Source organism: Capsella rubella, unplaced genomic scaffold, assembly GCF_000375325.1.
Source record: "Capsella rubella cultivar Monte Gargano unplaced genomic scaffold, Caprub1_0 scaffold_7, whole genome shotgun sequence".
Taxonomy (NCBI): Eukaryota; Viridiplantae; Streptophyta; class Magnoliopsida; order Brassicales; family Brassicaceae; genus Capsella; species Capsella rubella.
This window is the reverse complement of record NW_006238917.1, coordinates 2,106,515-2,131,979: the sequence shown is the minus strand read 5'-3', so window position 1 is coordinate 2,131,979 and position 25,465 is coordinate 2,106,515. Positions and strand designations below refer to the sequence as shown.

General features: G+C 36.5%; 8 protein-coding genes across 13 annotated transcripts; 4 read left to right on the top strand and 4 right to left on the bottom strand.

Annotated features, from left to right (window-relative positions):
* Positions 1-415: 415 nt before the first annotated feature.
* Positions 416-3,398, bottom strand: LOC17878526 (BEL1-like homeodomain protein 6). Of its 2 annotated transcripts, none has more exons than XM_006283437.2 (5): positions 2,861-3,398; positions 1,836-2,587; positions 1,358-1,725; positions 1,223-1,283; positions 416-1,126 (listed from the first exon to the last, which is right to left on the bottom strand). In XM_006283437.2, exons 2-5 carry the CDS (start codon positions 2,490-2,492, stop codon positions 596-598), a joined length of 1,617 nt encoding a protein of 538 aa, XP_006283499.1. In that variant the 5' UTR covers positions 2,493-2,587; positions 2,861-3,398; the 3' UTR covers positions 416-595. The 2 variants fall into 2 exon arrangements, with proteins under 2 accessions (XP_006283499.1, XP_023634761.1); XM_023778993.1 differs by having other exon boundaries at positions 1,836-2,580.
* A 1,404-nt stretch (positions 3,399-4,802) lies between these two features.
* Positions 4,803-6,115, bottom strand: LOC17880823 (30S ribosomal protein S16-1, chloroplastic). The gene is made up of 3 exons (XM_006284729.2): positions 5,915-6,115; positions 5,777-5,822; positions 4,803-5,132 (listed from the first exon to the last, which is right to left on the bottom strand). The coding sequence occupies exons 1-3, from the start codon at positions 6,045-6,047 to the stop codon at positions 4,970-4,972; spliced, it is 342 nt and encodes a 113-aa protein (XP_006284791.1). The 5' UTR covers positions 6,048-6,115; the 3' UTR covers positions 4,803-4,969.
* Positions 6,116-6,828: 713 nt separating this feature from the next.
* Positions 6,829-7,792, bottom strand: LOC17877616. The gene has a single exon (XM_006284465.2). It carries the CDS (start codon positions 7,726-7,728, stop codon positions 7,093-7,095), a length of 636 nt encoding a protein of 211 aa, XP_006284527.1. The 5' UTR covers positions 7,729-7,792; the 3' UTR covers positions 6,829-7,092.
* A 395-nt stretch (positions 7,793-8,187) lies between these two features.
* LOC17877456 (squalene synthase 1) lies at positions 8,188-12,104 on the top strand. Of its 2 annotated transcripts, XM_006283766.2 has the most exons (14): positions 8,188-8,365; positions 8,462-8,729; positions 9,166-9,208; positions 9,341-9,430; positions 9,522-9,597; positions 9,761-9,830; positions 10,147-10,296; positions 10,402-10,506; positions 10,610-10,756; positions 10,925-11,000; positions 11,147-11,235; positions 11,337-11,428; positions 11,603-11,645; positions 11,740-12,104. In XM_006283766.2, the coding sequence occupies exons 2-14, from the start codon at positions 8,535-8,537 to the stop codon at positions 11,806-11,808; spliced, it is 1,245 nt and encodes a 414-aa protein (XP_006283828.1). In that variant the 5' UTR covers positions 8,188-8,365; positions 8,462-8,534; the 3' UTR covers positions 11,809-12,104. The 2 variants fall into 2 exon arrangements, with proteins under 2 accessions (XP_006283828.1, XP_023635344.1); XM_023779576.1 differs by lacking the exons at positions 8,188-8,365; positions 8,462-8,729; positions 9,166-9,208 and having other exon boundaries at positions 9,342-9,434.
* Positions 12,105-12,525: 421 nt separating this feature from the next.
* Positions 12,526-15,289, top strand: LOC17878476 (inactive squalene synthase 2). 2 transcript variants are annotated; one of them, XM_006285685.2, is made up of 13 exons: positions 12,526-12,786; positions 12,868-12,910; positions 13,028-13,117; positions 13,190-13,265; positions 13,360-13,429; positions 13,521-13,670; positions 13,761-13,865; positions 13,950-14,096; positions 14,211-14,286; positions 14,453-14,541; positions 14,622-14,713; positions 14,884-14,926; positions 15,019-15,289. In XM_006285685.2, the coding sequence occupies exons 1-13, from the start codon at positions 12,592-12,594 to the stop codon at positions 15,082-15,084; spliced, it is 1,242 nt and encodes a 413-aa protein (XP_006285747.1). In that variant the 5' UTR covers positions 12,526-12,591; the 3' UTR covers positions 15,085-15,289. The 2 variants fall into 2 exon arrangements, with proteins under 2 accessions (XP_006285747.1, XP_023634874.1); XM_023779106.1 differs by lacking the exons at positions 12,526-12,786; positions 12,868-12,910; positions 13,190-13,265 and having other exon boundaries at positions 13,043-13,117.
* LOC17878239 (SH3 domain-containing protein 2) lies at positions 15,267-18,622 on the bottom strand. Of its 3 annotated transcripts, none has more exons than XM_023779107.1 (11): positions 18,407-18,622; positions 17,767-17,880; positions 17,621-17,690; positions 17,363-17,514; positions 17,005-17,106; positions 16,689-16,889; positions 16,525-16,587; positions 16,222-16,401; positions 15,879-15,953; positions 15,651-15,777; positions 15,267-15,538 (listed from the first exon to the last, which is right to left on the bottom strand). In XM_023779107.1, the coding sequence occupies exons 1-10, from the start codon at positions 18,464-18,466 to the stop codon at positions 15,661-15,663; spliced, it is 1,134 nt and encodes a 377-aa protein (XP_023634875.1). In that variant the 5' UTR covers positions 18,467-18,622; the 3' UTR covers positions 15,267-15,538; positions 15,651-15,660. The 3 variants fall into 3 exon arrangements, with proteins under 3 accessions (XP_023634875.1, XP_023634876.1, XP_006283938.1); XM_023779108.1 differs by having other exon boundaries at positions 15,267-15,526; XM_006283876.2 differs by having other exon boundaries at positions 15,267-15,777.
* Positions 18,623-18,806: 184 nt separating this feature from the next.
* LOC17880865 (40S ribosomal protein S3a-2) lies at positions 18,807-20,678 on the top strand. Its single transcript, XM_006284289.2, has 7 exons — positions 18,807-18,912; positions 19,022-19,069; positions 19,161-19,266; positions 19,547-19,684; positions 19,801-19,986; positions 20,080-20,280; positions 20,378-20,678. The coding sequence occupies exons 1-7, from the start codon at positions 18,902-18,904 to the stop codon at positions 20,474-20,476; spliced, it is 789 nt and encodes a 262-aa protein (XP_006284351.1). The 5' UTR covers positions 18,807-18,901; the 3' UTR covers positions 20,477-20,678.
* Positions 20,679-23,428: 2,750 nt separating this feature from the next.
* Positions 23,429-24,945, top strand: LOC17877471 (GATA transcription factor 3). Its single transcript, XM_006284230.2, is given in 3 exon segments — positions 23,429-24,152; positions 24,245-24,743; positions 24,746-24,945. Coding segments are annotated over 3 exon segments (825 nt in total). The 5' UTR covers positions 23,429-23,861; the 3' UTR covers positions 24,781-24,945.
* Positions 24,946-25,465: the final 520 nt, after the last annotated feature.

Below are 25,465 nucleotides of genomic sequence, written 5' to 3'. Positions count from 1 at the left end.
GCAATATTGGCTATCATGCAAGTATGCAAACTAATGGATAATAATGCAATGTCCAATGAGCTATATTCCCTTCTTTTATAGAAATAAAGAAATTGCACGAATTATATTTCAACTGTGTTTTATTTTATTTTTGGGAAGCCACTAGAGTTCAAACCTTATGATCGGCTGATAAGTGTGTTGTATAGAAAAAAAAACTCAAGGAGAAACTTTAATACGATCCACCATGAGATACAACTAACTGATATCATGTTTTTATAAAATGAAAAAAAAAAGACGTTTGTATATGAACATTGCAATTTATGTAACAATTTTTATTAGAGAAAAAGGAAAGAATTGGGTTGATGTAGATGTGGAAAAAGAACTAGTATACTACGCTTGTCTATCTCTTGCTGATCTCAAATCGCATTTCTCGTAATTGTGTTTGGTCCCAGAGACCTAACCTCACTTTTATATTTCTTGCAGAAAAGAATGTTTTCTTTATACAAATATTTGTAAAACTTTTTCATGACCAACTTTCTCCCACTAGAGTATTGAGACTGACCATATTCATATATAACACCTATGCTTTATTAATCACCATATATGGCTTTCTTCTTCAAGCTACAAAATCATGTACCAATTGGGAAGAACTTGTCCGGTTCTGGCTACGACTCCCGGGGTTTACATACTCCTGTTCAGCTCCCGGGATGGCATTCTCGTAAATATCTACCCCGGGAAAGCTGTTGTTGTACGCCTCAGTACTAGACATAGCCACAACATTATCATGTCCGTTAGAGTTTTGAAGCCCTAAGGTCAGAGAAACAGCACCACGACCCAGTCTTGACATGTCAGCCACATGATATGTTGGCTCAACTGCCATGAACCGTCGATCATCCATTTGACTGCCTTGGACCATGCCACATGTTTCCTCACCATATCCATCATGTCCATGGTCCGTTTTGGTCTGGTCATGTGAAAACTCTTGAGCTCGATCTTCATCATCAGCAGCAGCTGGTCCTATCTCAGACGTTTTTGGTGTATTTTCGGAAGACGAGTTGGAATCATTCTCTGTGAATTCCTCCTTGTATATCTCCTCCACCATTGGCTTCCATAAACGCACACGCGCATTTATAAACCAGTTTGAAACCTTTTACAAACATAACAACAACACACTACAGTCAAACACATAAACTACACTAGGAAGAGAAAGAAACAAATTTGAAATAAAACACTCTGTTGCTACCTGACCGCGGCTCAAGCCCGTTTGCCTTGCTAGCATGATCTTATCAGAGTCCTTTGGGTAACTGTTCATGTTTACACAAATATATTAGTATTTTATGAAGAATCTGCGCGTAGATAAGATGCACAAGAGACTTACGGGTGTAGAAAATGCTCGAAGAGCCAAGCGCGGAGAATCAAAACAGAGTTTTCAGGTAGACCTCGTTGAGGCCTCCAAGCTTGAGGTTGCATAAAACCTCTTTGTTGTCTTAAATGTTGATCAACGTACTTAAGCCTGCTTATTATCCCAACTCTCTTCCCATCTGATCCATCTTGTTGCTCCCCGAGGGACTTACGTATCACGAGGATTTGTCCGGATATGGCATCCCTTAGGCTACGGAAATGGCGAGAAATGGTTTGAAGGGCTAGTGCTGTGTATGGCTTAGCCGCTCCATAACCTGCTATCACATCGAACGAGGATACAACTATCTGCATCTGCTGGTAGTATTGCTTATATCTTCTATCCACCTTTACCAAAATCAAATATAAACGATCTCATTTTAAATATCTGCAACATATCATATATAAAATGTAACTAACGCATGATCAATATACGAATATAGGGCTCAAGTCATTACCTCATCCAACATTGATAAGAGTTTTGTCAATTTGCTCTGCATTTCTTGTCTCTCAGATTGAGAGATTTCAGGGGGAGCGTTCGTGCTCGAGTCTTGAGTGTTGTGATCCGGTTCTTGAGGCTTCTCGTTGTTCTTATCCCCCTCTGCCTGAAACTGCTTCAGAGCTTTCCTTACATTAACAGCCTCATCAAGAAGCTGTTGAGCCGCCTTGAGATACTTTGAGTTGGGAATTGTTCTCACAACATCCAAGTTCTGATTCCCTCCCGGAAAGCTCTGTGTTGCATACTCATTGCCTCTGAAATGCTCAGCTCTTGGAGCCATACTTTGATGGATTCCAGGAAGAATCTGCGAGCCAAGGCTAAGGGACAACCCCTGACCGGTATGAGGATGCGCCGTGGAACTCGCCATGGCACTCATTAGCTGGAAACCGTTCCTGTCACTTGCTTCATCTCTCCAAGAACCGAAATCTTGATCAGCGTCCTGCATTTGCGAAACTTGACCAAATCTGGACAACGCTTGCCTCTCTTGTGAGGCTGAGACATTGTTGGTAGCTTCAGTTCTTTCTCTACTGGCTAATTCCTGGGAGTAAGAAACTGTAGCATTCATGTGGATCATAGAGTTTCCGGGGAGAAACTGTGTTTCCGGATAATTCTCCATCGAAATTGTATCAATGGAGTGTCTTTCTTGGCTCAATTGAGTTTCATAGTCCCTTGTCCTATGATCAGGTCGTAGACGTTGCAGCAGCCTGGAAGCTTCAGATCAACACAAACTTGAGTTTATCATAATTCTTCAAAGATTTCCATCTTTTTAAACAAAAAAAGTTAACTAGAAGAAGAAAGTTTGAAACAAAAGTCAGATTCGAAAACAGTTGAAACAGAGCAGGATACATAAACATGTAAGATTTCATCATGTCTTGAATTGGTTTTTGCATGCAATTATGGAGATGTAAGCCATAATTCATAGACAAGCAAAAAATAAAAAAGAAAGAAGTTGAATAGGGAAATAAAGAAAGATTACTAAACTACCTTGAAACCAACTGCTGCTTCTTGTGAATTGTTTGAAAGAGACTAACCAAATCTTGAAAAGATTTACAAAATATTCAAGATTTGCAATATAGGAAAGTCTTTTTTTTTCTTCAAAGAAATTTTCCGAGCAAAGAAAACTAAAGGTTATGCCTTTTTTTTTCTTTTCTTCTTAGAATGAAATATAATTTGAATTCGTCATCTCATCAATGTCACACGTGAAAGACCCATATCATTCTCTCCTTCCTCCAGACATAGAAAGAAAGAATTGAATTTCTTTCTTATATAATATAAAAAGAAGAAAGAAGAAATCAAATAAAAACTTTGTCTAATTTTGTGAAGAGATAGATATTGATTGCTTCAGAAAGCCATAATCTGGTTGGTGCTTTGAACCTCCAGCTTCTTGCTTAAGTGCTTTGTTGATTCTCTTGGAGTCAAGTCTTTGGTAAAAGAGAGATGACAATTATTGTGAAAATGTTTATATATATATAAATGTATGGTTAAGGAGTTTCTATCTTTAACAACCAGTTGGTCGACCTAAACCCCCTTCTCTTCATCCTTAAACCTAATCTTAATCCTAATCCTTGTCTCAAACTGTTTTCTGATGAATAAGTACATCAAGTTTTATCATTAGAAATGTATAGATATGATATGACTCTACAGTATAATCTGTGTTTTAGTACTAAAGGCTACTTTACTTTTCAAGTAAGCCAAGCCATGATTGTTTCTTATTCCTTTTCTCTATATTTATATATGTCTTTCATACTTTTCTTTTTATTTTGGCTATCTGACTATACATTCGTGGACTCTGGTCGTCCAGAGGCGCAAATAATAATAGTTGCATACAACTATCAAATAAAGATATAAAAAAGGGTCCCAAGAAATAACCAACACAACTTTTTTTCTTCTTTTAATTTTAATTTTGTTAAAAAAACACCATAAGTGCTAGTTTCCCCCACTGAGTTTTGTCTTTTCCTGGATTCAATTTTTTTAGGTATTTATGGATTAGTGCTTTTTCTTTCGAATGTTTCTAGTTTCAGCATTCACAGAAGTCTATATAATATCCTAAGTTGGTAACAAATAAGAAATCTATATAGGTGTTTAAGATTTGCGAAACTCAGGAATTACAATATTGAGTAAAGGCCGACAGAATTAATAGTTTAGTTCCATGGTTTTGAGACTTGAAGAGCATCAACACAAACATAATGAGAATGACTTAGATAGAGTTATAGGAAGTTGAGGGTGAAATTTTTGAAGAAGTATAAAACAGTAGGTGTATAATGAAAAATATGGGAAAGTTATCTGTGCTGGGACAGATGTTGCAGCAAGAGGGTCAGAGCCAGAGGTGCCGTAATAATACGAACAATGAACATCTCTGAACCAAGAGAGAGAAGAGAACAGTTGAAGGAGAGAATCTAATCGGATACGAAGCTAAAGATATTGTTGGCCCAATAGAGCTGTAAAATGTCCCCAAGACACATTTCCCTTTTTTCATAACTACATATAACATCTTTTTATATTTCAAGACAAGGTTTTAAAATATGTAATTCTCTACTTTACTAACTCGATAGACAATAGTACAATCCAACAAAAAATATCTCGACTATATAAATACAATTTTGCAGATATTGAGACCAAAAAGACGAAATGAAAATTTCAAGACTAAGCAATGTATGGGGTTTCTACATCTGTATGAGAATATATTTAACTATATTTTTATTGATGAATGAGATTACAGTATAACTACATACCATGTAAAAAGTTGTATAAAAAGTAAGAACGAGGTTTTTAATGTGCAACATCATATTTCAGGCTAGAAGATAAACAATTCCGGTCTTTTAGCACACAATGAGGCAGAATGATGTTGAGAATGAATCCAATATCTGAAATATGTGGGCCTCTTACCAAAGCCCATTTAGTAGTCTGAAGTGAGAGTTGTTGTTAATGAACTAAAAAAAAAGGCATGCTCTTATTGAGAATTCAACAAACTCAGGTTCAATACTCAATACACAACAAAAGTCTTAACAAAATAATGAAGCATTACATCAACAACATAGACAGAATAGCTCTCTCTCTCTCTCTCTCTCTCTCTGCTCATCATATCAAACACTCTTAGTTCAAGATTTCACCTGTAATGGGTGAAACATGCTGGCTGGTAGATTGCTGGCCATTTTTCGAACCTACTACAACCATTGGCTTTGGGGGTTTCAAACCGGCCCTGAAAAGCATGCTTTCGACTGTGTCTGTTGGTTGAGCTCCAACAGACAACCAGTACCTGCATCATTCAAGTGTGAAAATCAATTTCCTTTAGCAGCTGTGAATGTGAAGCTCAGTTAGATAACAAGTAACTGAGTGGATTTAGACTTGAAGAATAGTGTAATAAAAACAATCATACAAGCAAAACCAAGCCTCAGAGAAAATTTGCAGTAGATGAAAGGGATGTTTATTGTTTTCAATGGCTAGAGAGGTGTATGTTAAAGAAAACAGGACCAAGAAGCAAAGGAACTAAATAGAGTTCCAGACACACAGAATTAACAAAAAACATTTCAATTTGTCACAAAAGAGAATACAAATCTAAGCAATTACGCAGCATCATTATCGTAAGAAACAAGATTATGACCTTGCAGAATACTATGCCATGGCTACAATGCGAAGACCGGTCTAATAAGTTATAGAGAAGTCTAAAATGATCCAAGTAAATTAATCTGCTTCATCTAAACAGGTTCAAAGTAAGTCATAAGACCCCACAATGAAAGTTCTTTTTGGGCTCCCATGACGAAAGATTATATGGATAAGGTTGAGAAAATTTGAAGTGTCACATTACCATCAAACAATCATGAGTTTCGCATATAATTTGGTGGACTAAATTCACGCAAAGAGAAATGTGAAGATGATAGAACAAAAAAAAAAAAAACATACTTGATCCTGTCGAATTTGAGGCTCACTCGATTCTCATCTTCTTTCCCTGAGGAGGAGGCACAAGCAAATTCATCTAAGTGTGTTGAATTTTAAGAGAAATAAAAGGAAGGTATAGGAGGAGGAGGAGAAGAGACGAACCTTGGAGTGGGTCATAAAACCCTAAAACCTCGATTTGCTTGCCGTCCCTCCGCGACTTCTCATCAGCAACAACTACCCGATAAAAGGGTCGATGTTTGCAACCGAGACGCGCGAGCCTTATCTTCACCGTCATTTCTGCTCTGCTCTCTGCTTTCGAAATTTGAGGACGGGGAAGAAGAAGATAACTAGATAAGTAAATAAAGGTTTTAGCTGGGTTCTTTTTGGCTTTTTGCCCCCCACCCCCTATCCTATCTTCTATGCTAGCCAAACAATAAAAACTTCACCCCGTTCTCTAGTTATGTGAATGTATTACCTGCCGTTTAGTTAACTGAGAAACGGCGTGACTTCAAAATTCACCACGCGTTTGGATGATAATAAAATAGGTTGGTTATGAAGTCTGGGATAGTCTGATTTACATATCCTTAAGTATTAGTCTTTGCATATACTTATTTTGAACAATATTCCACACAAGTCACGGATCCGGATCCATGCTTCTTCATAGTTGGTAGTTGATACCACCATGTCAACTTAAAAACATATGAACATCTTGTGATCTTGTTCGTATTATTATTGGTAGAGAAATACATATAGTCCAAGTTTCCAACGTGAGGCACAATATCATCTCTAACAGAGTCCAAGTCTCTCAACCACTCAAATCCAACGATACTGACTTGACTTTCCAAGCAACAGCCAAACATTTATAAATTTTCTTTTGCAAAAAAAGCTTTTACAAAGATAAATAACCAAATTAACCATCACCAAACAAAAACCTTCTTCCTGTGTTGTTAAGTCATTTGCTAAACTTTTAGATGTCGTTATCCAAATTTACGGTTCACACAAAATTAGAAAACTCATCATCGCTTCCATCGCAAACATCATCTTTCTCCATGTGAAGTATTCAACACTACATAGTCTAACCACAATCTGATCTGATACAACTCCATGAAAAAACCATCACAAAGAGAGCGAATCAGTTTAATGGACACATTCGTGAATCCTAAATGCGAGTTTATATACAATGAGATCGATCTTCAGAAACATCCGAAATTACTGAAAGAGAAATTGAACTTGAACTACCAAATTTACACATCAATTAAACCCAGAAATTGAGAAATTCTAAACGAGTTCTTGAAGAATCCATGTCCGCGGCGTCGACGAAACTTCGGAATCCAACATAATCAGTACTTGAATTTCATGCCGAGACCATGCTTACCACGAACGCCTCCATATTTCAAGTGCGAGTACGGAGTCATCTTCGAGGCATAGGCCTTGGCGATCGCTCTTTTCCCCAATTTCCTCATCCTCTGTCTCCCCAGCTTCTTATTCACGCTACGCGGAACCAACTCCTCGTCAAGATCATAGGAATCGTCGTAATCACCATCATCACCACCGCGATCTTCCTCGCCGTCATCATCAACACAATCTCCGTACGTAACTACACGAGAACCTCCACTGAGAAACAGTATCTGCCGTTTAGCCCATCCAAGATCGGTATCATCAACTTCACCGCGAACTACGTCACCGCCATGATCACCAACACCACCAAAGTCTAAATCCAGATCCACGGGGAGATCAGCACCGACAGCAACTGTAAGCGTCTGAGGCAGCGGAGAGATGACAGAAGACGAGAAAACGGAAGCGCCAGCGTCGTCGTCGTCAAGAGATATGACATCATCATCGGAAAGACTATCGACGGAGAAAGAATCATCGGAGAACTCGCCGTCGGAGGGATTCACGACTTCCCAGAGATCGAGAGCGTCTTCCTGGTCGAGAATGAGAGGAGACATGGTGATAACCCTAGATCGCGTCGCCATTTTTTTCGAATTTGTTGCTTTTATTAGTTTTTTTTCAAGACTGTTTTGTGTGTTTTGTTAACCGGAGGAAGTTAATGAAGTAACCCTTTAATAGAGGCAAACTTGGAGAGAACCACTGTGTGTTATCGTGTGGCCAATTGGTAGTTACACTGTTGAAGATACGTATTTACAACCAATTATATCTTGTCACGTCATCCTTATTTTGCCATCTCAGCGTCCTCATTAATTTTTGCCAGTAAATAAATATATAATCCCAACTGTAAATCGGATCGTCCATTTATCATTAAAAGATACCTTTTCTTTTCACCTTTTTTTTTTGGGTCAAACTTTCATTTTTATATAATAAAAAACCAAAAACATGGAAAGATTTAAAATTATTTTAAACAAAGGCTATTATATATCTTGTCTAGTTAAGATTTTGCTATCGGTATAGGTCTTTTTCTCCACTCATTATTTTCACGCCCACTCTTTATTTTTTCCTCAATGTTTATTAACTGAATCATTTAAATTTAATAATAAACAAAGGAGTTAAAAATGTGAAACCTTGGAGAGCCTGAAGCCTTTGTTATCATCGATGTATAAAAAAACTCAAAAATAGAAAATCTCACTGCCCAAATCGAATCGATCCGCATCGCAGGTAAGGGTTCTCTTCCCTGCAACATCTCCGCTCTTCTTTGTTTAATCTTAGATCGTCGTCACAGAGGAGTTTTGCTTCTTTCGGCATTGTTTTCAGGGGGAGACGCCATAAGCAGATTCTTCGCTCTGTTTTTTTTCCTTCTCCTGATTCAAATTCCGTAGCAAAAACAATGGGGAGCTTAGGCACGATGCTGAGATATCCCGATGATATATTTCCGCTCCTGAAAATGAAACGAGCGATTGAGAAAGCCGAGAAGCAGATCCCGCCTGAGCCACACTGGGGTTTCTGCTATTCGATGCTCCACAAAGTTTCTCGGAGCTTTTCTCTCGTTATCCAGCAGCTCAACACCGAGCTTCGTAACGCTGTACGTTTCTTCTCTCTCTCCGCCATGTAATATATTTGGTCAACGGCTCAATTTGTGGATGAATCCAAATATTTGACACTCATTTATTGTTGACGTTGACGATTGTTGGTTTTGCATCGATGGCTTTTGATATTTCCCTTTGTTTGTTTTACACTTAGTTGTTCCTGCAGATTGCTATAAACTGATTCTGCAGTTTATCTAAGCTGCAGTAAATGCAGATTGCATTTAAAGAACTGGGATTCTATTTGTTTCTGCTATTCTGTTTACGTTCTTGTGCTATATCAATATGAGGCTTTCTTGGACCATGTTACGCATAGAAAATGGTTTTGGTTGTTTCTGAAGTTTTGGTATATCTTGCTTCGTTCGCATGCCATCAGTGTAGCTCTGTCCAGTCTTGCAGCATTTTCTTACTCAATTCCCTTTTCTTTATTTGTAGGTGTGTGTGTTCTACTTGGTTCTCCGAGCTCTTGATACTGTTGGTTAGTGTCTCTTAACTTTTCTTGATAAGATTCGGCTTCTCTAAAATCTGCAAAACTTCTGTTTTGAATTGTATTCATGTTAGAACCATCTTCCTCCCGCTAATATCATATATTTTTTTTTGTGTGCAACAGAGGATGATACAAGCATACCAACTGATGAAAAAGTTCCCATCCTGATAGCTTTCCACCAGCACATTTACAATACTGACTGGCACTATTCATGCAAGTCTGAAGAGTCTCTTTGCATCTTTATCTTTCACATCCCATCAATATTTGACTGTTTAACTTACATATTTTACTTGTCCAACTTTAGGTGGTACGAAGGAGTACAAGGTTCTAATGGACCAATTTCACCACGTTGCTGCAGCATTTTTGGAACTTGAAAAAGGGTTAGTTTATTATTTTCTATATGCGTTCCTGGTCTCTTTTATTGTTTGTTACTCATATTGTTTCACGTTTATTGATCAAGTCACTGAATATGTTGAAACTCTAATCTACTTTCTACATTACTAATTTATGTTATTTTTATAATTTATACCTTGGTATATGAAGGTATCAAGAGGCTATCGAGGAAATTACTAAAAGAATGGGTGCAGGAATGGCCAAGTTTATCTGCCAGGAGGTTTGTGATACATAGCAATTTTTTCATAATTTGATTTTGTTTTTTGAGTTATGGTGACAAACTGTCTTAAACTAGACTGGGGTCTCTCGTTCAGTTAGAAATGTGTCATGCTTACTCTTGTCATAAGTCATAACAATTAACATCAGATCTCTTTTTGAGTGACCCATGTGATTCTTGTTCTATGAAATGACTGACATGTAGTAATTCATGTACTGAGTAACTGAAAAATACCAAAACATATTGTTATGTTTCTTGAAGAACTGAAATCATACAGTTCCAGACTTCCAGTTGATCCAGTTTTCATCGTTATACACAGGTAGAAACTGTTGACGACTATGATGAATACTGTCACTATGTTGCTGGGCTTGTGGGTTTAGGTCTGTCGAAGCTCTTCCTCGCTGCGGGAACAGAGGTTTTGACACCAGATTGGGAGGCGATTTCCAATTCAATGGGTTTATTTCTACAGGTACAACAATGTGATTTGAGGTGTACAATGTTTATTCCTAAAATCTTTTGCGACCTTGGACAACTTCTTTCATCGAATAATTCATAACACTGGTCTTATTTGCAGAAAACAAATATTATCAGGGATTATCTTGAAGATATTAATGAGATACCAAAATCCCGCATGTTTTGGCCTCGCGAAATTTGGGGAAAATATGCTGACAAGCTTGAGGTAGATACATACCACTCTCAAGCTCTCACATTAGATCTGACGTTACTCATATTGACAATCTTCTGACGATGCTTTTTATGGTGATTTATAAATTGTAATGTAGGATTTAAAATACGAGGAGAATTCAACCAAATCTGTGCAGTGCTTGAATGAAATGGTTACCAATGCTTTGATGCATATTGAAGATTGCTTGAAATACATGGCTGCATTGCGTGATCCTTCCATATTTCGGTTCTGTGCCATTCCTCAGGTTAGAGAAGGATATCTCACTATTGATAGTCTTTAAAATTCTCGTTACAAACTGTTTTTATTCTTTTCCTCTATGGAACTAGATATTCTCCTCTTTAACTACATCTGCATTGAAATAAATTGCCTTAGAAGTTAACATTGCTTTGCTTGGATGTGTTTTCTTGATCAGATCATGGCGATTGGAACACTTGCATTATGCTATAACAATGTACAACTATTCAGAGGCGTTGTGAAACTGAGGCGAGGTATGATGTTAAGCCTTAGAAACTATGTAGGCCAATCCCTGATTTTTGTTTCTGCGGAAGGGAAATCCATCATCTTTTAACATAATTTATTTTAGCAAGCATTGTAATCTAAAGCTAATACTGTTAAATAACTCTCTGTTGTTTAGGTCTAACTGCTAAAGTCATTGATCGCACAAAGACAATGGCTGATGTCTATGGTGCATTCTATGATTTTTCTTGCATGCTAAAAACGAAGGTACATCATTAGTTCATTTTCTGTTCTCTGTTTTGTCACTCTGTTTTATGCTGAGAAAGAGGATAATTTGTGTAATTTTTCATCGATATATCTGTACATAGGTTGACAAGAACGACCCAAATGGCAGTAAGACACTAAACAGACTTGAAGCCGTTCAGAAACTTTGCAGAGACAGTGGAGTCCTTAATAACAGGTAAATTATATTCTTTGATCCCAAAAGCGGAACTAGATTAAAACCCCTTACTAAGAAACTGATCTCAAGCACCTATAACTAATCTTCCAAGTATTCCAGAATAAGATAAAATTATTGTTAATCTTTCTTTTTGGTTGGGTTAGTGATGATATACTTTGTCTCTCTTCCTCCCAGAAAATCATATGTTGATGACAAAGGACAACCAAACAATGTCTTTGTAAGTTACATATTTTGTTTGTTTTTCAATAGATGTATCTCAGTGTAAGAAAAGAAATACATAACTTATGCGCTTTGTCTACCCAAAAATGCAGATTATAATGGTTGTCATTCTACTGGCCATAGTGTTTGCATATCTCAGGGCAAACCGAGTGATGGAGTAATCATATGTAAGCGCTGAGTGTGACTGTATCACCATCATTCCAGATGTTTAGATCATGATGAACAGTGGTTTTCTAGGTTCATTCTTATTCACGCCACTGAATCCTAAAGCAAGATTGTTTCCAGAACAAGAGAATATAAACATGGTTTGGTATTAAAACCATGGATTCTATTTTTAGTTACTATCCTGTTTGTCTAAAACGTGCATTTGTTCATCTACTCTTTATACCTTTGTGTGTTTTATAAACTACTGGTTAAAGTTCTATAGTTCTTTTGTTCCTTTTGCCATGTTATAAAATCTTCGATCAGGCCTCATTCCGGAATTACTAGCAAACCAAATAAATCCAACTGCAACAAGAAAATTTAAATAATTGAAGACAGTGTGTGAGTCTGTGTGACCTCTTTTATTTTCTTAGGTCGGCAACACTTTAAAATCTATGTTTGTAAAGCACGCGGCAAACAATTTAAATGCCAAAAACAAAACATCGTTGGACCAATAATAAACATCTATCATCGTGGCAAGTTAAGAGCAAGGCCAAAAGGTCAGACAGATTATGTGGATTTGCAAGGTGTGCATATGTCGTTGGGGCGTGGGGTCTTTGATTTATAAATGGGAAGGGCCATCTTTGTTGTATTATAGCACAGTGACACGGCCTACCATTTCTTTGAGATGGCCCTGGTTAAAAGACTTGAGTGTTTTTACATTTTGTTCCCCAACGAATCCTCCATTGTTAGCTTTGTCACTGTTTCAAAGGAGTTTTTTTTTTGTTTCCGTTTCTAAGAAAATGGGAAGCTTGAGTACGATTTTGAGACACCCGGATGAGTTATATCCACTTTTGAAGTTGAAAATTGCAATAACCAAAGCTCAGAAGCAGATCCCACTCGAGCCTCACTTGGCTTTCTGTTATTCAATGCTCCACAAAGTTTCTAAAAGCTTTTCTCTAGTTATTCAACAACTTGGCACCGAGCTTCGTAACGCAGTATGTATTGTTCTTCTTTCCATGTTACCTTTTTTAGTTACAGCAATATTTCCAACGTTTTCTTAAATATGTTTTCATTAGGTGTGTGTGTTCTACTTGATTCTCCGAGCTCTTGATACTGTTGGTTAGTGCTTCATAACTATCGTGTTTGGATATGATAGTATCTATAAGATCCATATTTCTTTCACTCTTGATGGTTAAATAGTTAGTATCGTCTACTCATATATATCTGTTGCTACAGAGGATGACACAAGCGTAGAAATGGAGATCAAACTTCCAATTCTGATAGCTTTCCACCGTCACATATACGATGGAGACTGGCATTTTTCATGTGAGCAAAAAAAGTCTCTTGGCATGTTAATATTTCAGATGAAAGTTTAATTACTCTTTCATTCAATTTTAGGTGGTACTAAAGAGTACAAGGTTCTAATGGACCAGTTTCACCATGTTTCTGCAGCTTTTCTGGAACTTGAAAAAGGGTTAATTAGTCCTAACATGCAATTCTGTTCTGTTTTGAACGACTGAATTTTTGGCGATACTAATATAAGTTTTTTTTCCTAACTTACTCAAAAGGTATCAAGAAGCTATTGAAGATGTAACTAAAAGAATGGGTGCAGGAATGGCCAAATTCATTTGTAAAGAGGTTCGTAATGTGGATTTTGTTGGTTTCAGTTTTGAAGTTTGGATATAGAAGTTAAGCTATTGAGTGATAAAATTATTTGTGTATTCGACAGGTAGAAACAATAGATGACTATGATGAGTACTGCCATTATGCTGCTGGACTTGTGGGTTTAGGTTTATCAAAAATCTTCATCATTTCGGAACTAGAAATACTAACTCCAGACTGGAAGCACATTTCAAATTCTACAGGTTTATTTCTCCAGGTATCATCACAATGGATTTTGACATGTACAATATGTTTCGAATCTATATTGTAGTGTATGAAATATTTTGTATGTTATCTGATTTGTTAGAAAACAAACATTATCAAAGATTATCTTGAAGACATAAATGAGATACCAAAATCGCGCATGTTCTGGCCTCGTGAGATTTGGGGGAAATATGTTGACAAGCTTGAGGTGCATATACTTCACTCTCAAATACTTATATGAAGATCTTATGTCAGAAGAGAAGACAATGTAACTCTTATTTTGTGAATGCAGGACTTTAAAAATGAGGAAACTTCAACAAAAGCAGTGCAGTGTTTGAATGAAATGGTCACTAATGCATTGATTCACGTTGAAGATTGTATGAAATCCTTGGCTTCGTTGCGTGATCCTGCAATATTTCAGTCTTGTGCCATCCCTCAGGTTTGAGAAAAATAAATTACATCACATATATTGCAGGACACCTATTTAACTTACAGTTTTATTCTGCTTTAAATATTTAGTTGAAAACTGTTGATTATATTCCTTTTTAATAAGATTGTGGCGATTGGAACACTTGCATTATGCTATAACAATGTGCAAGTATTCAGAGGCGTTGTGAGAGTGAGGCGAGGTACAATGTTTTTATCTTGAGTTTGGTTTTGTAACCTTTAACATAATTTCATCATCTTATTGCCAAGGCTTACATAGAATCAAAGGCTAATCAGTTATATGTGAGTTCTGTTACATACATTTCTATAAGCTGATTTGTTGACAAATGACTTACATATATCGTTTAGGGCTCATAGCTAAAGTCATTGATCGGACAAAGACAATGGATGATGTCTATGGTGTGTTCTATGACTTTTCTTGCATGCTACAAACAAAGGTAATTGTATATATGGTAGTATATTTCTTGTGTTTACTGCTGGTCATTAGATGATGAAATATGTGTTATATTTATAATAGGTTGACAAGAACGATGCAAATGCCATGAAAACATTTAACCGGCTCGAAACCATTAAGAAAGTTTGCAGAGAAAATGGAGTCCTTGAGAAAAGGTAGACTCTGTTTTTTCTTTTATTGGTTTCTTCTACTTGTTCTGTTCGAGAAAAGAAGATTCAAAAGTTGTTTAACCAAAATATTGCTACATTCATTGATCAGGAGAATGATCTTTTAGTTTTTGTTTGAGGTTCTAATAAATCTTTTGTCTCTTTCTTATGCCGGTCAGAAAATCTTATGTTAACAATGAATCACAAACCAAGGCTATCTTTGTAAGTTAATTTTGTTATCCAGCTTCAGTAAAAAGTGTTTCATATCTAGTATAAGTTACTTATCATCCTCTACTCTATTCCTGAAATTGCAGATTGTAATGTTTGTGCTTCTATTGGGCATACTCGTTATGTATCTCAAAGCAAACCAGTGTAAGTAGTGACTCTGATTGTGTCACTTCAAGATCTTGAAGCATGAACAGAATGATCTCTAGCTTCTTAATGTAAAACTTTGTAGTGATCTAAGAAAGGATTTGATAGCTTGCGGAGTGGTATTTAAATAATGTACTAACACCAGATTCCAACGTTAACCATATGTATTAGCGTTAAATTCCAAAAAAAAAAAAAAATCACTTCTTTATAACATTTTCAGGTTATCAAATGAAAGTAAATTTCGAACAAAAAAGGTCACAAATAAAAACCAAAAAGAACTGTATACACATATGAAGAATCGTAGATAGATAGAGATTTGGCTTTTACATCCAATGCCAAAGAGAGGGACCTAAAACTTGAACAGAACACTTGTTCAAGTGCATCGCTATCAGATTCAGAAAATCGCAGAAATCCACATCAACTCCGATCCTCATGAACATTAGTTCAATCCTGAAGCGAAATCTGTTTAGCCGGTGAATCTTTTTTTCTCTTTCTTTTTCTTTCTACAAAACACACAACTCTTCTACAAAAGCAACTCAATTGCATTACCAACAGCAACGAACCATGATGTTACCTTTGAATTCTCAGAAAACTTCAGACACTTTGCTAGCAAGAACTCGTTCCCGTCTTTCAATGTACTCGTAAGGGAACCAACCGGCTTTGCCTTTGCATTCACCTTCTGCCCATCCACTGCCTGTAACCTGACAGTGACAAACAGACAAATGGGATTTCAAACACTCTTGAATAACCGTATCGGTTGATATGGATTAAAGGAGACTTTGTCTGTTTTCTCATATCGAACCTTTCTAACAACAACGTATTCACCGGTTGATAAGCTCAGTTCAACATCTGTCACACCATGATATGGGAACAAGACCTAGAAACGTTTTTAGAAAAGGAATAATATGTTATAATGGCACATCAAATGAGGACCAAAAGGAATCTAGATGTAGCCTGTCTTTCGGCTCGGTTCTCTAATCAGAAACAGTTTCTATACATCCAATGCATTCATAGAGACTTTGCAATCCTATTTTTACTTTGAAACTTTTACCACCAATTTGGACAGAAGTTTTAACTAGCAAAGGAAAGTATTTGGTTATTTGTTAAAAAGGCACTAGACAGCATTAAAGACCTGAGTGGCATACCTCTCCTAAGAAATAACCCATGCTATCTGTTGACGTGTCATGCATCTGAGATGCAAACACCCCATTAGCTTCCTCATATGACGGGGGTGGCGGCATACTCTCATATGATGGAGGTGGCGGCATACTGTCTGCACTTGAGGGAGTAGAGGGAGCTTCTATACGTTGCCTCTCAGATACCATCTGTAGGTTCAAGAATGTTCAATTTATCCCTTAGTTGACTCGTATTATGATGAACTGGCTGTTCGACAAGAATACTATCATTACGGCAGAAAAATGAAAGCAGCAAAAGTGATGCAAATCAACCTCTCCTTCAAGTTGATCAAGTATTTGAAGGACTCTCTGATGGTAGGCACGTTCAGATTCAACCTGTAATTAGGAATGAAGAATACAGTTGTTTCAAACGAAGTACATATGGGTAAGTAAAACAACGTTGATGTAACAATGGAGATTGCAACCAATCGCACTACCATTGAAAGAAGTCGTTCAAGAGTCAACTTTTGTTGTTGATCCTCAACGGAAGCTAAAGCAGAAGCAGCTTCCTTCCCCAGTATTGTCATATTTGATTTTAAGTCTTGTAGTTTTGCTTCAGCAGATTCTAGTTTCATCAAGATGTCAGGATTACCTTGAGACTCTCTTGCCTTTGCTTGACGTCTTGCAACTTCTGTAGCCTGTTTAGAAATCAGATCTCATGGTAGTAATAACAAATAGCTAATTCTAGAAAGAGGAAAACACCCATATTTCTGAAATAATCAAATTCCTTCATGGCATAAGAATTCCTAGTACCTGAGCTTCGGCTTCTTGGCGCATTCTGTCATAACGTTGAGCAAGATGTCTAGCATCCTCCAACGGAGCTCCCAAAACCATTGCTCGTAGTGGCTCAGCAACCTAACAGTTTCAGATTTAAATTCCAGTATGACATGTGATTATAGTAGCCAAATTGCAATAAAGAAAGAACCATGTAAACACCATGACTGTAAAGAGTATGTAACACAAAATTCCAGATTAAGTCAATAGATCTTCCCACAAATGGCACTATGGCAGTCACTCCACTAACAATGGCCGGAAAGTAATTCTTTGTGTAGATTTATCACATGCAAAAGATATGTAGTTAACCCTTTGGTGGAGGCTGAGAAATACAAACCTGTGTACCAAGAGCCTTCAACATGTTTCCACGCTCCTTCTCCATTTGTGCCCGAGCACGCCCATAGCTGAGTGCAGCCCTTGTTAATACGTTACCATTTGTACATGTATTATCTGAACCATATTTCCTGCTATCCTCAGACAGTTTTGTCCCTGAGGAAAAAATGGGTGCACAAAGAAAGCCAGGCTAGTGAGATTCAAGTATATAACAGACAAAAGATAATACTGTAAGTGAACACTCAAGGATCACCAGAATCACCTATTTCAACTTGTTTTGACCCTGTGACTATATAACCTTCCACACCGCGAACAATATCTCTTTGATAATGCTGAAAAGGGAGAATGTATGAGTCTAAATCAATAGTAATTAAAGCTTCAAATTAGTCAAAGGCTATAAGTAAAAACCTTGGCAGCACGGGTGGATATGTAAAGCTTTTCTAGCTTCTGATGCTGATTGAGTTCTGCTTCATCAGATAATCCTGAGCCATATCCTCCTCCTCCAAATTGCTTGAAGACAGCCTTTAACCATTCCAAAAATTAAGTCAATCTAACTAATTACCCTCAAATTCAAGGAATTAACCTCCAGATCTCATGATATTTTTTTGGAACATGTAGCACTAAGATGTTAACTTATGACTACAAAAACATTCAATTCCCAGCTCACGAGACTGAGACATATTCACACCACAATTTATGAATCAATTTTGATCTTGATATATTAAACTATCTAGGCTTCGCAAATCCTAAATAACCCTTTCTGACAAAAACATCACATTTGACTAAAACTTTCCCAATCCAGAAGGATTATACCCAATCTCACATCAAATCAAAGTAGTAATCATACTCAGATCCAAGTACTCATTAAGTCCAATATCATCGATCCGAAAAAAGCTAAGTCCCTTCATCATAATCACATTATTGATTGATTCACCAGAAACCAACGAATCAATGTAATCACAAGAGAAGAAAAAAATGGAAATCAATAAACGAGAAAGAAACAAGATCTAAACAGACGGGAAAAACAAAAGTTAAGAAATTTCTTCACCTGCTGCTGTCTCGCAACTTGTTCTCTCAACCTGCTAGCTTGCTTTCTAATTGCATCCATTGTTCACCTTATCAAGAGCTCTTCCCAAATCTTCCTTTCTCCGTGTTACCTTTCTTCCACTTTCGAGCTTCCTCTGATTTACCTGCAACAACTCAGCGAATGAAAGAGATTCGAAATCGTCAAAAATGGCGTCGTCGAGCTCCCCAACACTTTCGAACGCGACGACATCAAAGGATAGAGAGTCTCTCTGATTCAGGAAGAGGGTTTCAAAAGGCTATGTATTGGGCTTTCTAGAAAAATTGGGCTTTTTAAATTAGATCCATTAGCTAGCTATAAGTTTATTTCAAGTCAAATTAAAAAAGATCTGGACAGTACAAAACCCTAGACATATATAAACTGAAAGCCAGTGAATTAGGGCTTTCTCTCAGTTGTTGAAGCCGCTTCTTCTTCTTCTTCACTGTGCTCGGCGTCGCAACCATTTGAAGATCCTTAACCATGGCGGTCGGGTATATCTCTCTCTTCCTCACTTAGTTTCCTCAGATTATGTATCGAAATCTCTCATTTCATAGCTCCGAGTATCATGTTCTGATCTGTTGTTTTTATCCGATATTACAGCAAGAACAAGAGGATTTCAAAGGGTAGGAAAGGAGGAAAGAAGAAGGCGTGAGTAACCTATTCAATGAATAAATATTTTCAGATTTCTGATTTAGTAAATTTAGGGAAAAGTGTTCTTAATTTGTAATTTATGGTGCAGTGTTGATCCTTTCTCCAAGAAGGACTGGTATGACGTGAAGGCTCCTTCTTCATTCACCCACAGGAATGTTGGGAAGACACTTGTTTCCAGAACTCAGGGTACCAAGGTAATGTCTCTTATCTCTATTACTAACTCTTGAGAATGTAGGGTTCATTGTACATTTCCTTCAGAGATTAGAGGTTTTTTAGGTTTGGATCAAAAGAACCTAACTTAGGATTGGTCATTTGCTTAATGTTTATTGTAGAGGTAGACATTTGCTTTTGGTTGCTTTCGTTGTTCGGATATTAGGAATTGCAAATGTTACAGAGAATAGTGATGGTTCGCTCAGAGTGCTCCTTTTTGTCATTTCTGACTATGTTTTCTGGATTGGCTTTAATATTGTACAGATTGCCTCTGAGGGACTGAAACACAGAGTTTTTGAGGTATCTCTTGCTGACCTTCAAAATGATGAGGATAATGCTTACAGGAAGATCCGCCTTAGAGCTGAGGATGTTCAGGGAAGGAATGTGTTGACCCAGTTCTGGGTAAGATTGAGACCCCTTTACAGAAATCTATCACCAAACTTCAAGAATTTTCTTCTTTTTTCTTGTTGTTTGTGGCATATTGAAACAATGTATTGATTTTATTCTATGATTTTTAGGGTATGGATTTTACCACAGACAAGCTAAGGTCATTGGTGAAGAAGTGGCAGTCTTTGATTGAAGCCCATGTTGATGTGAAAACCTCAGACGGCTACACCTTGAGAATGTTCTGCATCGGCTTCACGAAGAGACGTGCTAATCAAGTGAAGCGTACTTGTTATGCTCAATCCAGCCAAATCCGTCAGGTAATTCCATTATCATAACATGTCTTTGCTAGTATTGTCTTTCTGTTGACAGAAGATTAACATTTTCCTGGTAATGTTTCTGGATCATTGTAGATCCGTAGAAAGATGAGTGAGATTATGGTGAAGGAGGCTTCATCTTGTGACCTCAAGGAGCTTGTTGCAAAGTTCATCCCAGAGGCAATTGGAAAAGAGATTGAGAAGGCAACACAGAGCATCTACCCATTGCAGAACGTGTTCATCCGTAAAGTGAAGATCCTTAAGGCACCCAAGTTTGACCTTGGAAAGCTCATGGAGGTAAATTGAAATCACACTAAATGTTTGTTACATCAGTCTTGGTCTAGTAGCCATGGAGGCAAGCTGATCTGACTTTGTTCTTCTTATTTTTGTGTAGGTGCATGGAGATTACACAGCAGAAGATGTTGGTGTGAAGGTAGACAGGCCAGCTGAGGAAACGGTGGCTGAGGAGCCAACTGAAATCATCGGAGCTTAGGGGATTATAGATTTGTTTGTTTTTCTTTGGCCCAAAAAAAGAACCTAGTGTTATGTCTCCATTGATTTAGAGTTTCTTTTTGGAAAGAGAACTCTACTTCATTGTGACTGGTTTTGGACTCGTTTTTGAAGGAAGAACTATTAATACTCTTATTGTTTATCCTGTTTTTTATATTTATGTGTCTCAGCAGAATTTTTCATTCCAGGATTTGCTTATAATATTACTATCTCAGCAACAGTGTTCTCTAGCAGTAATAATGAAAACAGCAAGAATGTTCGATATTGTATGAACGAACAAATCAATGGTATCCTTGAATTCTTAAAATGTCGAATTGTTGTGTCTTACTCCAAATACCATTATTTGTTTGTTCGTTCTTGTATGTTTTGTGTAGTGTACAAGAATGGTTTCTTCATTTCTATTACAATTCTCTTATATTTTGTCTTTGCTGCGAACAATGTGATCAGTGTAATTAGATTAATGTGGATAATATTTTGACTATGATTCGTTATGAATGATTACGTTGTTTTGTCAATATGTAGTGGTTCAAATGGATTATGATTTGTTGAAACTAAATGATTATGTTTTGTGTAAACTTTTTTTTACGTCTCGTTATTTTCCTTTTGGAACAATCATTCATGGTTTTAAATTTAATTCAGTAACACAAAAAACCAGACATGTAACACCACCTCCCAAAATCTTGACGTTAAATCTAACCCCCAAGTTTCTTTATAAAGAACAAAAAAAAAAAAAAGAATGGAGAAGAGTGATATTGATGCGTAGTAATGAAACGACGTAAGGAAAACGTGACACGTTCTCTTTTCCCCCCATTACGCTCTCGTCACTCCTCACCAGCCTGCTCTGGTGGTGAGCTCCCTTTTCAAAACAAAACAAATATATATGTCTATATATATATATAATTAGTAAATAAATATATATATTTACTAATTTTATAAAAATGAAATATCAGCTAAAAGAATATTTCTTTACCAACTTTTTTCAAGACAAAACTTTAAACACACATGAATTTGTGTAAAGACAGGCGAGTATAACACCCCATATCTCACTACTAAACTAAAGTTGGCAAAGCAACAAAAAACAAAAAAAATGTACTACCAAACTATTAAGTGACTGTGACGACTCTTTTGAAAAAACCAATCCCTAATTTGTGTCCCAATATCAATTATACTTCTTGACTTATAGCATCATAATGAAAAATTGTATACAAGAATAGACTAAACAGTACTGTTGAAGGTTAGATTTCTGTGGTTTACCTATTTTTAGATAATAAACCAAAAATATCTCAAATTTAGGGACTCTGCAGGTATAAATAAGAGCATGGTATATAAAAAAGTTGTGGTCTCTTTAGGTTACGCCAAACTAAAGAGGAAAGATTTGCATAGTTGTAAGGAAAGTAGTATATATATTGTTAAAAAGGATTTTGGCTATAGTGGCTGCTTTGGTGAACTCCACTCCTCCGGTGGTTTGCATTTTCTCCACTCCCATCACTACCACAACCCACACTTGCTCTTCTTCTTCTTTTTTTGCTTCGTGATAGATAAATAAAGAACTTTATTTAAGTTTCATTCATTAGTTGGCCTTTATTTATGCTGTTTTCGGGTTGAGATAGTAGTAGTGTTTGAATCGAATTTGAACTGAACATCTCTTTTTCCAAAACTTTATTTATTTTTGGTAAATTTTGAGTGTTTGGAAAATTTGATGAAATAGATGTTCGGCAGAGATTGTATTAATTCGGTTTAGTACGACTCGGCTTATCCATTGATACGTCCGATTCATATTAATTATGTTATTCTATCCATGTAACTTTTTTCATAGAATAAAAATCAGCATAAAAGTTGTATAGTTAATTATGGTATGATATGTTCCTATCGGAATACTATTTTCTTGTTTTGGTTACCTAATCTTATATCTTATGCTAAAAATAGCAGAACATACACGATTGGACGGATCATATATTCATATATATGGCCATTAGCTACTGCATGGCAATGTTTTTATATATTTAATAGCGTAACCTTTGTTTCTCAATGGTGAATGGTGACCTTAATTGGTAGATTTGTACTGCAATCATGAATATGAATATGTAGCACATCTCAGTATGGGTTAGTTTTAACGTTTTAGATTTGGAATTTTGGATGATATAAATAGATTTCATGATTTGTAATTTTTTTACGCATGAGCTATTCTTGGTAACCTAGTTTCATTTTGGATCTTTATATCTCGGAATTGTTTTATTATTTAAAAAGAGATCACGGGTTAATCAGTGAGTTTCAGTAATAGTAGTTTTAACCTTTGTAAGAAGTAAGAAGTAAAATGTTTCAGCCGATGGTCAACCCTTCTGAGTTCTGACAAGACAAGCTAAATTGGCGTCGACCAAGAGCATGATATAACCCTTCGCAATAATTCAAAGATAGAAAATACATATAAAATAAAAATCAAACAAATTTTGTATTGAAATATTCAATATCGTGAAACAGACCTGACTTATCAATATGTGACGAAGGATAAGCCCAAGCCAAACATCGACGTAAATAACTCATTGATTAGGTCCAAAGAAATTTTGAGAAAGAAAGCAAACAAATCCTGACGTGAATCATAACTTTCTTTATTAATCTTTTTTTCCCCCTTCTTAAATAAAGCAGAATCTAATAAGTAATAACTTAGATAGCGAAGCAACAAAAACAAATGGATTTAGAGTTTAACTCTGATTTTATTTTTATAAAAACCGATCCACTGTTTGGAGAAAACAAAAGTTAAAAAGGGCACATCGTTTTACACCAAAATGAAGAGGCAAATAAAGAAGACGAAAAGCATTGATTCTGTGATACCAATCCAAGTATATATCATTATTCGTGAAAGAAGATTTTGTAATATTCTACAAACAAAAAAAAAATTAGGAGAAAAGGAAGAAAAAAATTAGTTTTTTTAAAAGAGCTTTAACTTTAGGAATTGGACGCACAAAGCCACAAAAAAACACACACAAAGTCTCTGTTTTACCTTTTAACCCTTTCAAGAATCCTTCCTTTAACTTCAGTGCCCCCTCTTATTATTACTTTTCCTATCTCTCTCTCTTCTTCTCTTCCTCTGTTTCTTCGCCATTCCCCTCAGCTTTTCTCGCCTTTGTCAGGTAAAGAGATACGATGAGCACAGCGCCCATGTACCTCTCCCCTCTTATATCTTTCTATTTTTTCGAAACTTTGCATGCCAAGAAGATTGTTTAGGTCATAGAGTTTAGCTTTCGTATTTGGTTTAGTAAGTTTATATGTTTTGTGTATTGTTGGTTGTTGTAATATAGTGAGAATTAAAGACTATATATGTCAAGTGAAACTTAAAAGAAGATTCTATATATGTATGTGTTAAAGAGTGAATGGAGCTGTGGACAGAAGCTAGAGCCCTAAAGGCAAGTCTACGAGGAGAATCTACTACATCTCTCAAGCATCATCAAGTGATTGTCTCCGAAGATTTAAGCCGTACTTCTTCTTTGCCGGAAGATTTCTCCGTTGAGTGTTTCCTCGATTTCTCAGAAGGTCAACTCAAAGAAGAAGAAGAAGAAGAACTTGTCTCTCTTTCTTCCTCACAAGAAGAACAAGAACAAGAACGAGATTGTTGTATCTTCAGTTCACAACCTTGTACCTTTGATCAACTTCCTTCTTTGCCGGTAATTCTAGAAGCTTCTTTTTTCATTTCTTATAATTTATGAGATATTTAGTTTATTTTTTTCTTTTTTGGTGTGATTTTTTTTTGTTTTAGGATGAAGATGTGGAAGAGCTTGAATGGGTATCTCGTGTTGTGGATGATTGTTCTTCACCAGAAGTTTCACTTCTCTTCACACAAACCCACAAAACCAAACCAAGCTTCTCATCTCGAATTCCGGTTAAACCAAGAACCAAGCGGTCTAGGAACAGTCTAACGGGAGGTCGTGTTTGGCCACTCGTTTCAACCAATCATCAACAGCAACATGCAGCAACAGAGAAGTGGAGGAAGAAGAAACAAGAAACGGCCGTTGTGTTTCAACGAAGATGCAGCCATTGTGGCACTAACAACACCCCACAGTGGAGAACCGGTCCGGTTGGTCCCAAAACCTTATGTAATGCATGTGGAGTCCGGTTTAAGTCCGGACGGCTCTGTCCGGAGTACAGACCGGCGGACAGTCCGACGTTCTCTAATGAGATCCACTCGAATCTTCACAGGAAGGTTCTGGAACTGAGAAAGAGTAAAGAGTTGGGTGAAGAAACAGGTGAAGCTAGTACTAATCAGACCAGGTCAAATTTGGCAGCAAGTGGTAGATAAGACTTAGGTAAAACCTACTTTTTTGTAACATTATCTCTAGTGTTGTAAGTTAACAACTTGCTTCATAACAATTGAAGCTGTTTCAGGAATTAGTCTTTTAAAAAAACAAAGTTTTCTGTAAACAAAATTATGTTGTTTTTTTAAAAAATGATGTAAGACCACCACCACTACTACTTAGAATGATTTTGGTCCATGTTTAGTGGCTTATATAGACTTTTTGAAGTGTATTTTGCAAAAATCAATGCCAACACTTTGCGTAAACAAAATGCCAAATTTATGAACCATCCTAAATATTCCACTATAGATTATCTGTTTCTGCTTCCTCCTCTAGTGAGGACTAAACTCTGTACTTTCCAGTTCTCTTGTAATTAGGCTACTTTTAACGGTATCGTTGTTCAAAAAGAAAAAATGTATTCCACATTTCCACTATAGATTAGTAGATAAGAGAGCTAAAAGATGGTGACAAAACCTTAGTTCACTTCGTAGTTAAGATAATAAGTTGAGTTGTTGTTTAATTCAAAGCAATTTAATGAATCACTTGTGGAAGCATAAAATGTTTCTAAGTTTATGCTATGGTGAAAACATGATTAATCACACTACACAAATAGCACTTACCAGCACATGGCATTTTACCAGCTTTAGTTTCTCTAGCTACAAGTTCTTCTTAATTCATATCAATTG

Bases quoted from the DNA above. Each gene is read 5' to 3' on its own strand.
- LOC17878526 (XM_006283437.2), bottom strand. From the start codon at position 2,492: ATGGAGAATTATCCGGAAACACAGTTTCTCCCCGGAAACTCTATGATC. The intron at 1,726-1,835 runs GTAATGACTTGA...ATTTTGGTAAAG, and splicing joins TCTTATCAATGTTGGATGAG to GTGGATAGAAGATATAAGCA. The intron at 1,284-1,357 runs GTAAGTCTCTTG...AAACATGAACAG, and splicing joins TTCGAGCATTTTCTACACCC to TTACCCAAAGGACTCTGATA.
- LOC17880823 (XM_006284729.2), bottom strand. From the start codon at position 6,047: ATGACGGTGAAGATAAGGCTCGCGCGTCTCGGTTGCAAACATCGACCC. The intron at 5,823-5,914 runs GTTCGTCTCTTC...CCTCCTCCTCAG, and splicing joins GTTTTATGACCCACTCCAAG to GGAAAGAAGATGAGAATCGA. The intron at 5,133-5,776 runs GTATGTTTTTTT...TGAATGATGCAG, and splicing joins CTCAAATTCGACAGGATCAA to GTACTGGTTGTCTGTTGGAG.
- LOC17877616 (XM_006284465.2), bottom strand. From the start codon at position 7,728: ATGGCGACGCGATCTAGGGTTATCACCATGTCTCCTCTCATTCTCGAC.
- LOC17877456 (XM_006283766.2), top strand. From the start codon at position 8,535: ATGGGGAGCTTAGGCACGATGCTGAGATATCCCGATGATATATTTCCG. The intron at 10,297-10,401 runs GTACAACAATGT...TCTTATTTGCAG, and splicing joins CAATGGGTTTATTTCTACAG to AAAACAAATATTATCAGGGA. The intron at 10,507-10,609 runs GTAGATACATAC...ATTGTAATGTAG, and splicing joins AATATGCTGACAAGCTTGAG to GATTTAAAATACGAGGAGAA.
- LOC17878476 (XM_006285685.2), top strand. From the start codon at position 12,592: ATGGGAAGCTTGAGTACGATTTTGAGACACCCGGATGAGTTATATCCA. The intron at 13,671-13,760 runs GTATCATCACAA...CTGATTTGTTAG, and splicing joins CTACAGGTTTATTTCTCCAG to AAAACAAACATTATCAAAGA. The intron at 14,714-14,883 runs GTAGACTCTGTT...TATGCCGGTCAG, and splicing joins AATGGAGTCCTTGAGAAAAG to AAAATCTTATGTTAACAATG.
- LOC17878239 (XM_006283876.2), bottom strand. From the start codon at position 18,466: ATGGATGCAATTAGAAAGCAAGCTAGCAGGTTGAGAGAACAAGTTGCG. The intron at 15,954-16,221 runs GTATGCCACTCA...AAACGTTTCTAG, and splicing joins TGGGTTATTTCTTAGGAGAG to GTCTTGTTCCCATATCATGG. The intron at 15,778-15,878 runs GTTCGATATGAG...TGTCACTGTCAG, and splicing joins AATACGTTGTTGTTAGAAAG to GTTACAGGCAGTGGATGGGC.
- LOC17880865 (XM_006284289.2), top strand. The intron at 19,070-19,160 runs GTGAGTAACCTA...TTTATGGTGCAG, and splicing joins AAAGGAGGAAAGAAGAAGGC to TGTTGATCCTTTCTCCAAGA. The intron at 19,685-19,800 runs GTAAGATTGAGA...TATGATTTTTAG, and splicing joins ATGTGTTGACCCAGTTCTGG to GGTATGGATTTTACCACAGA.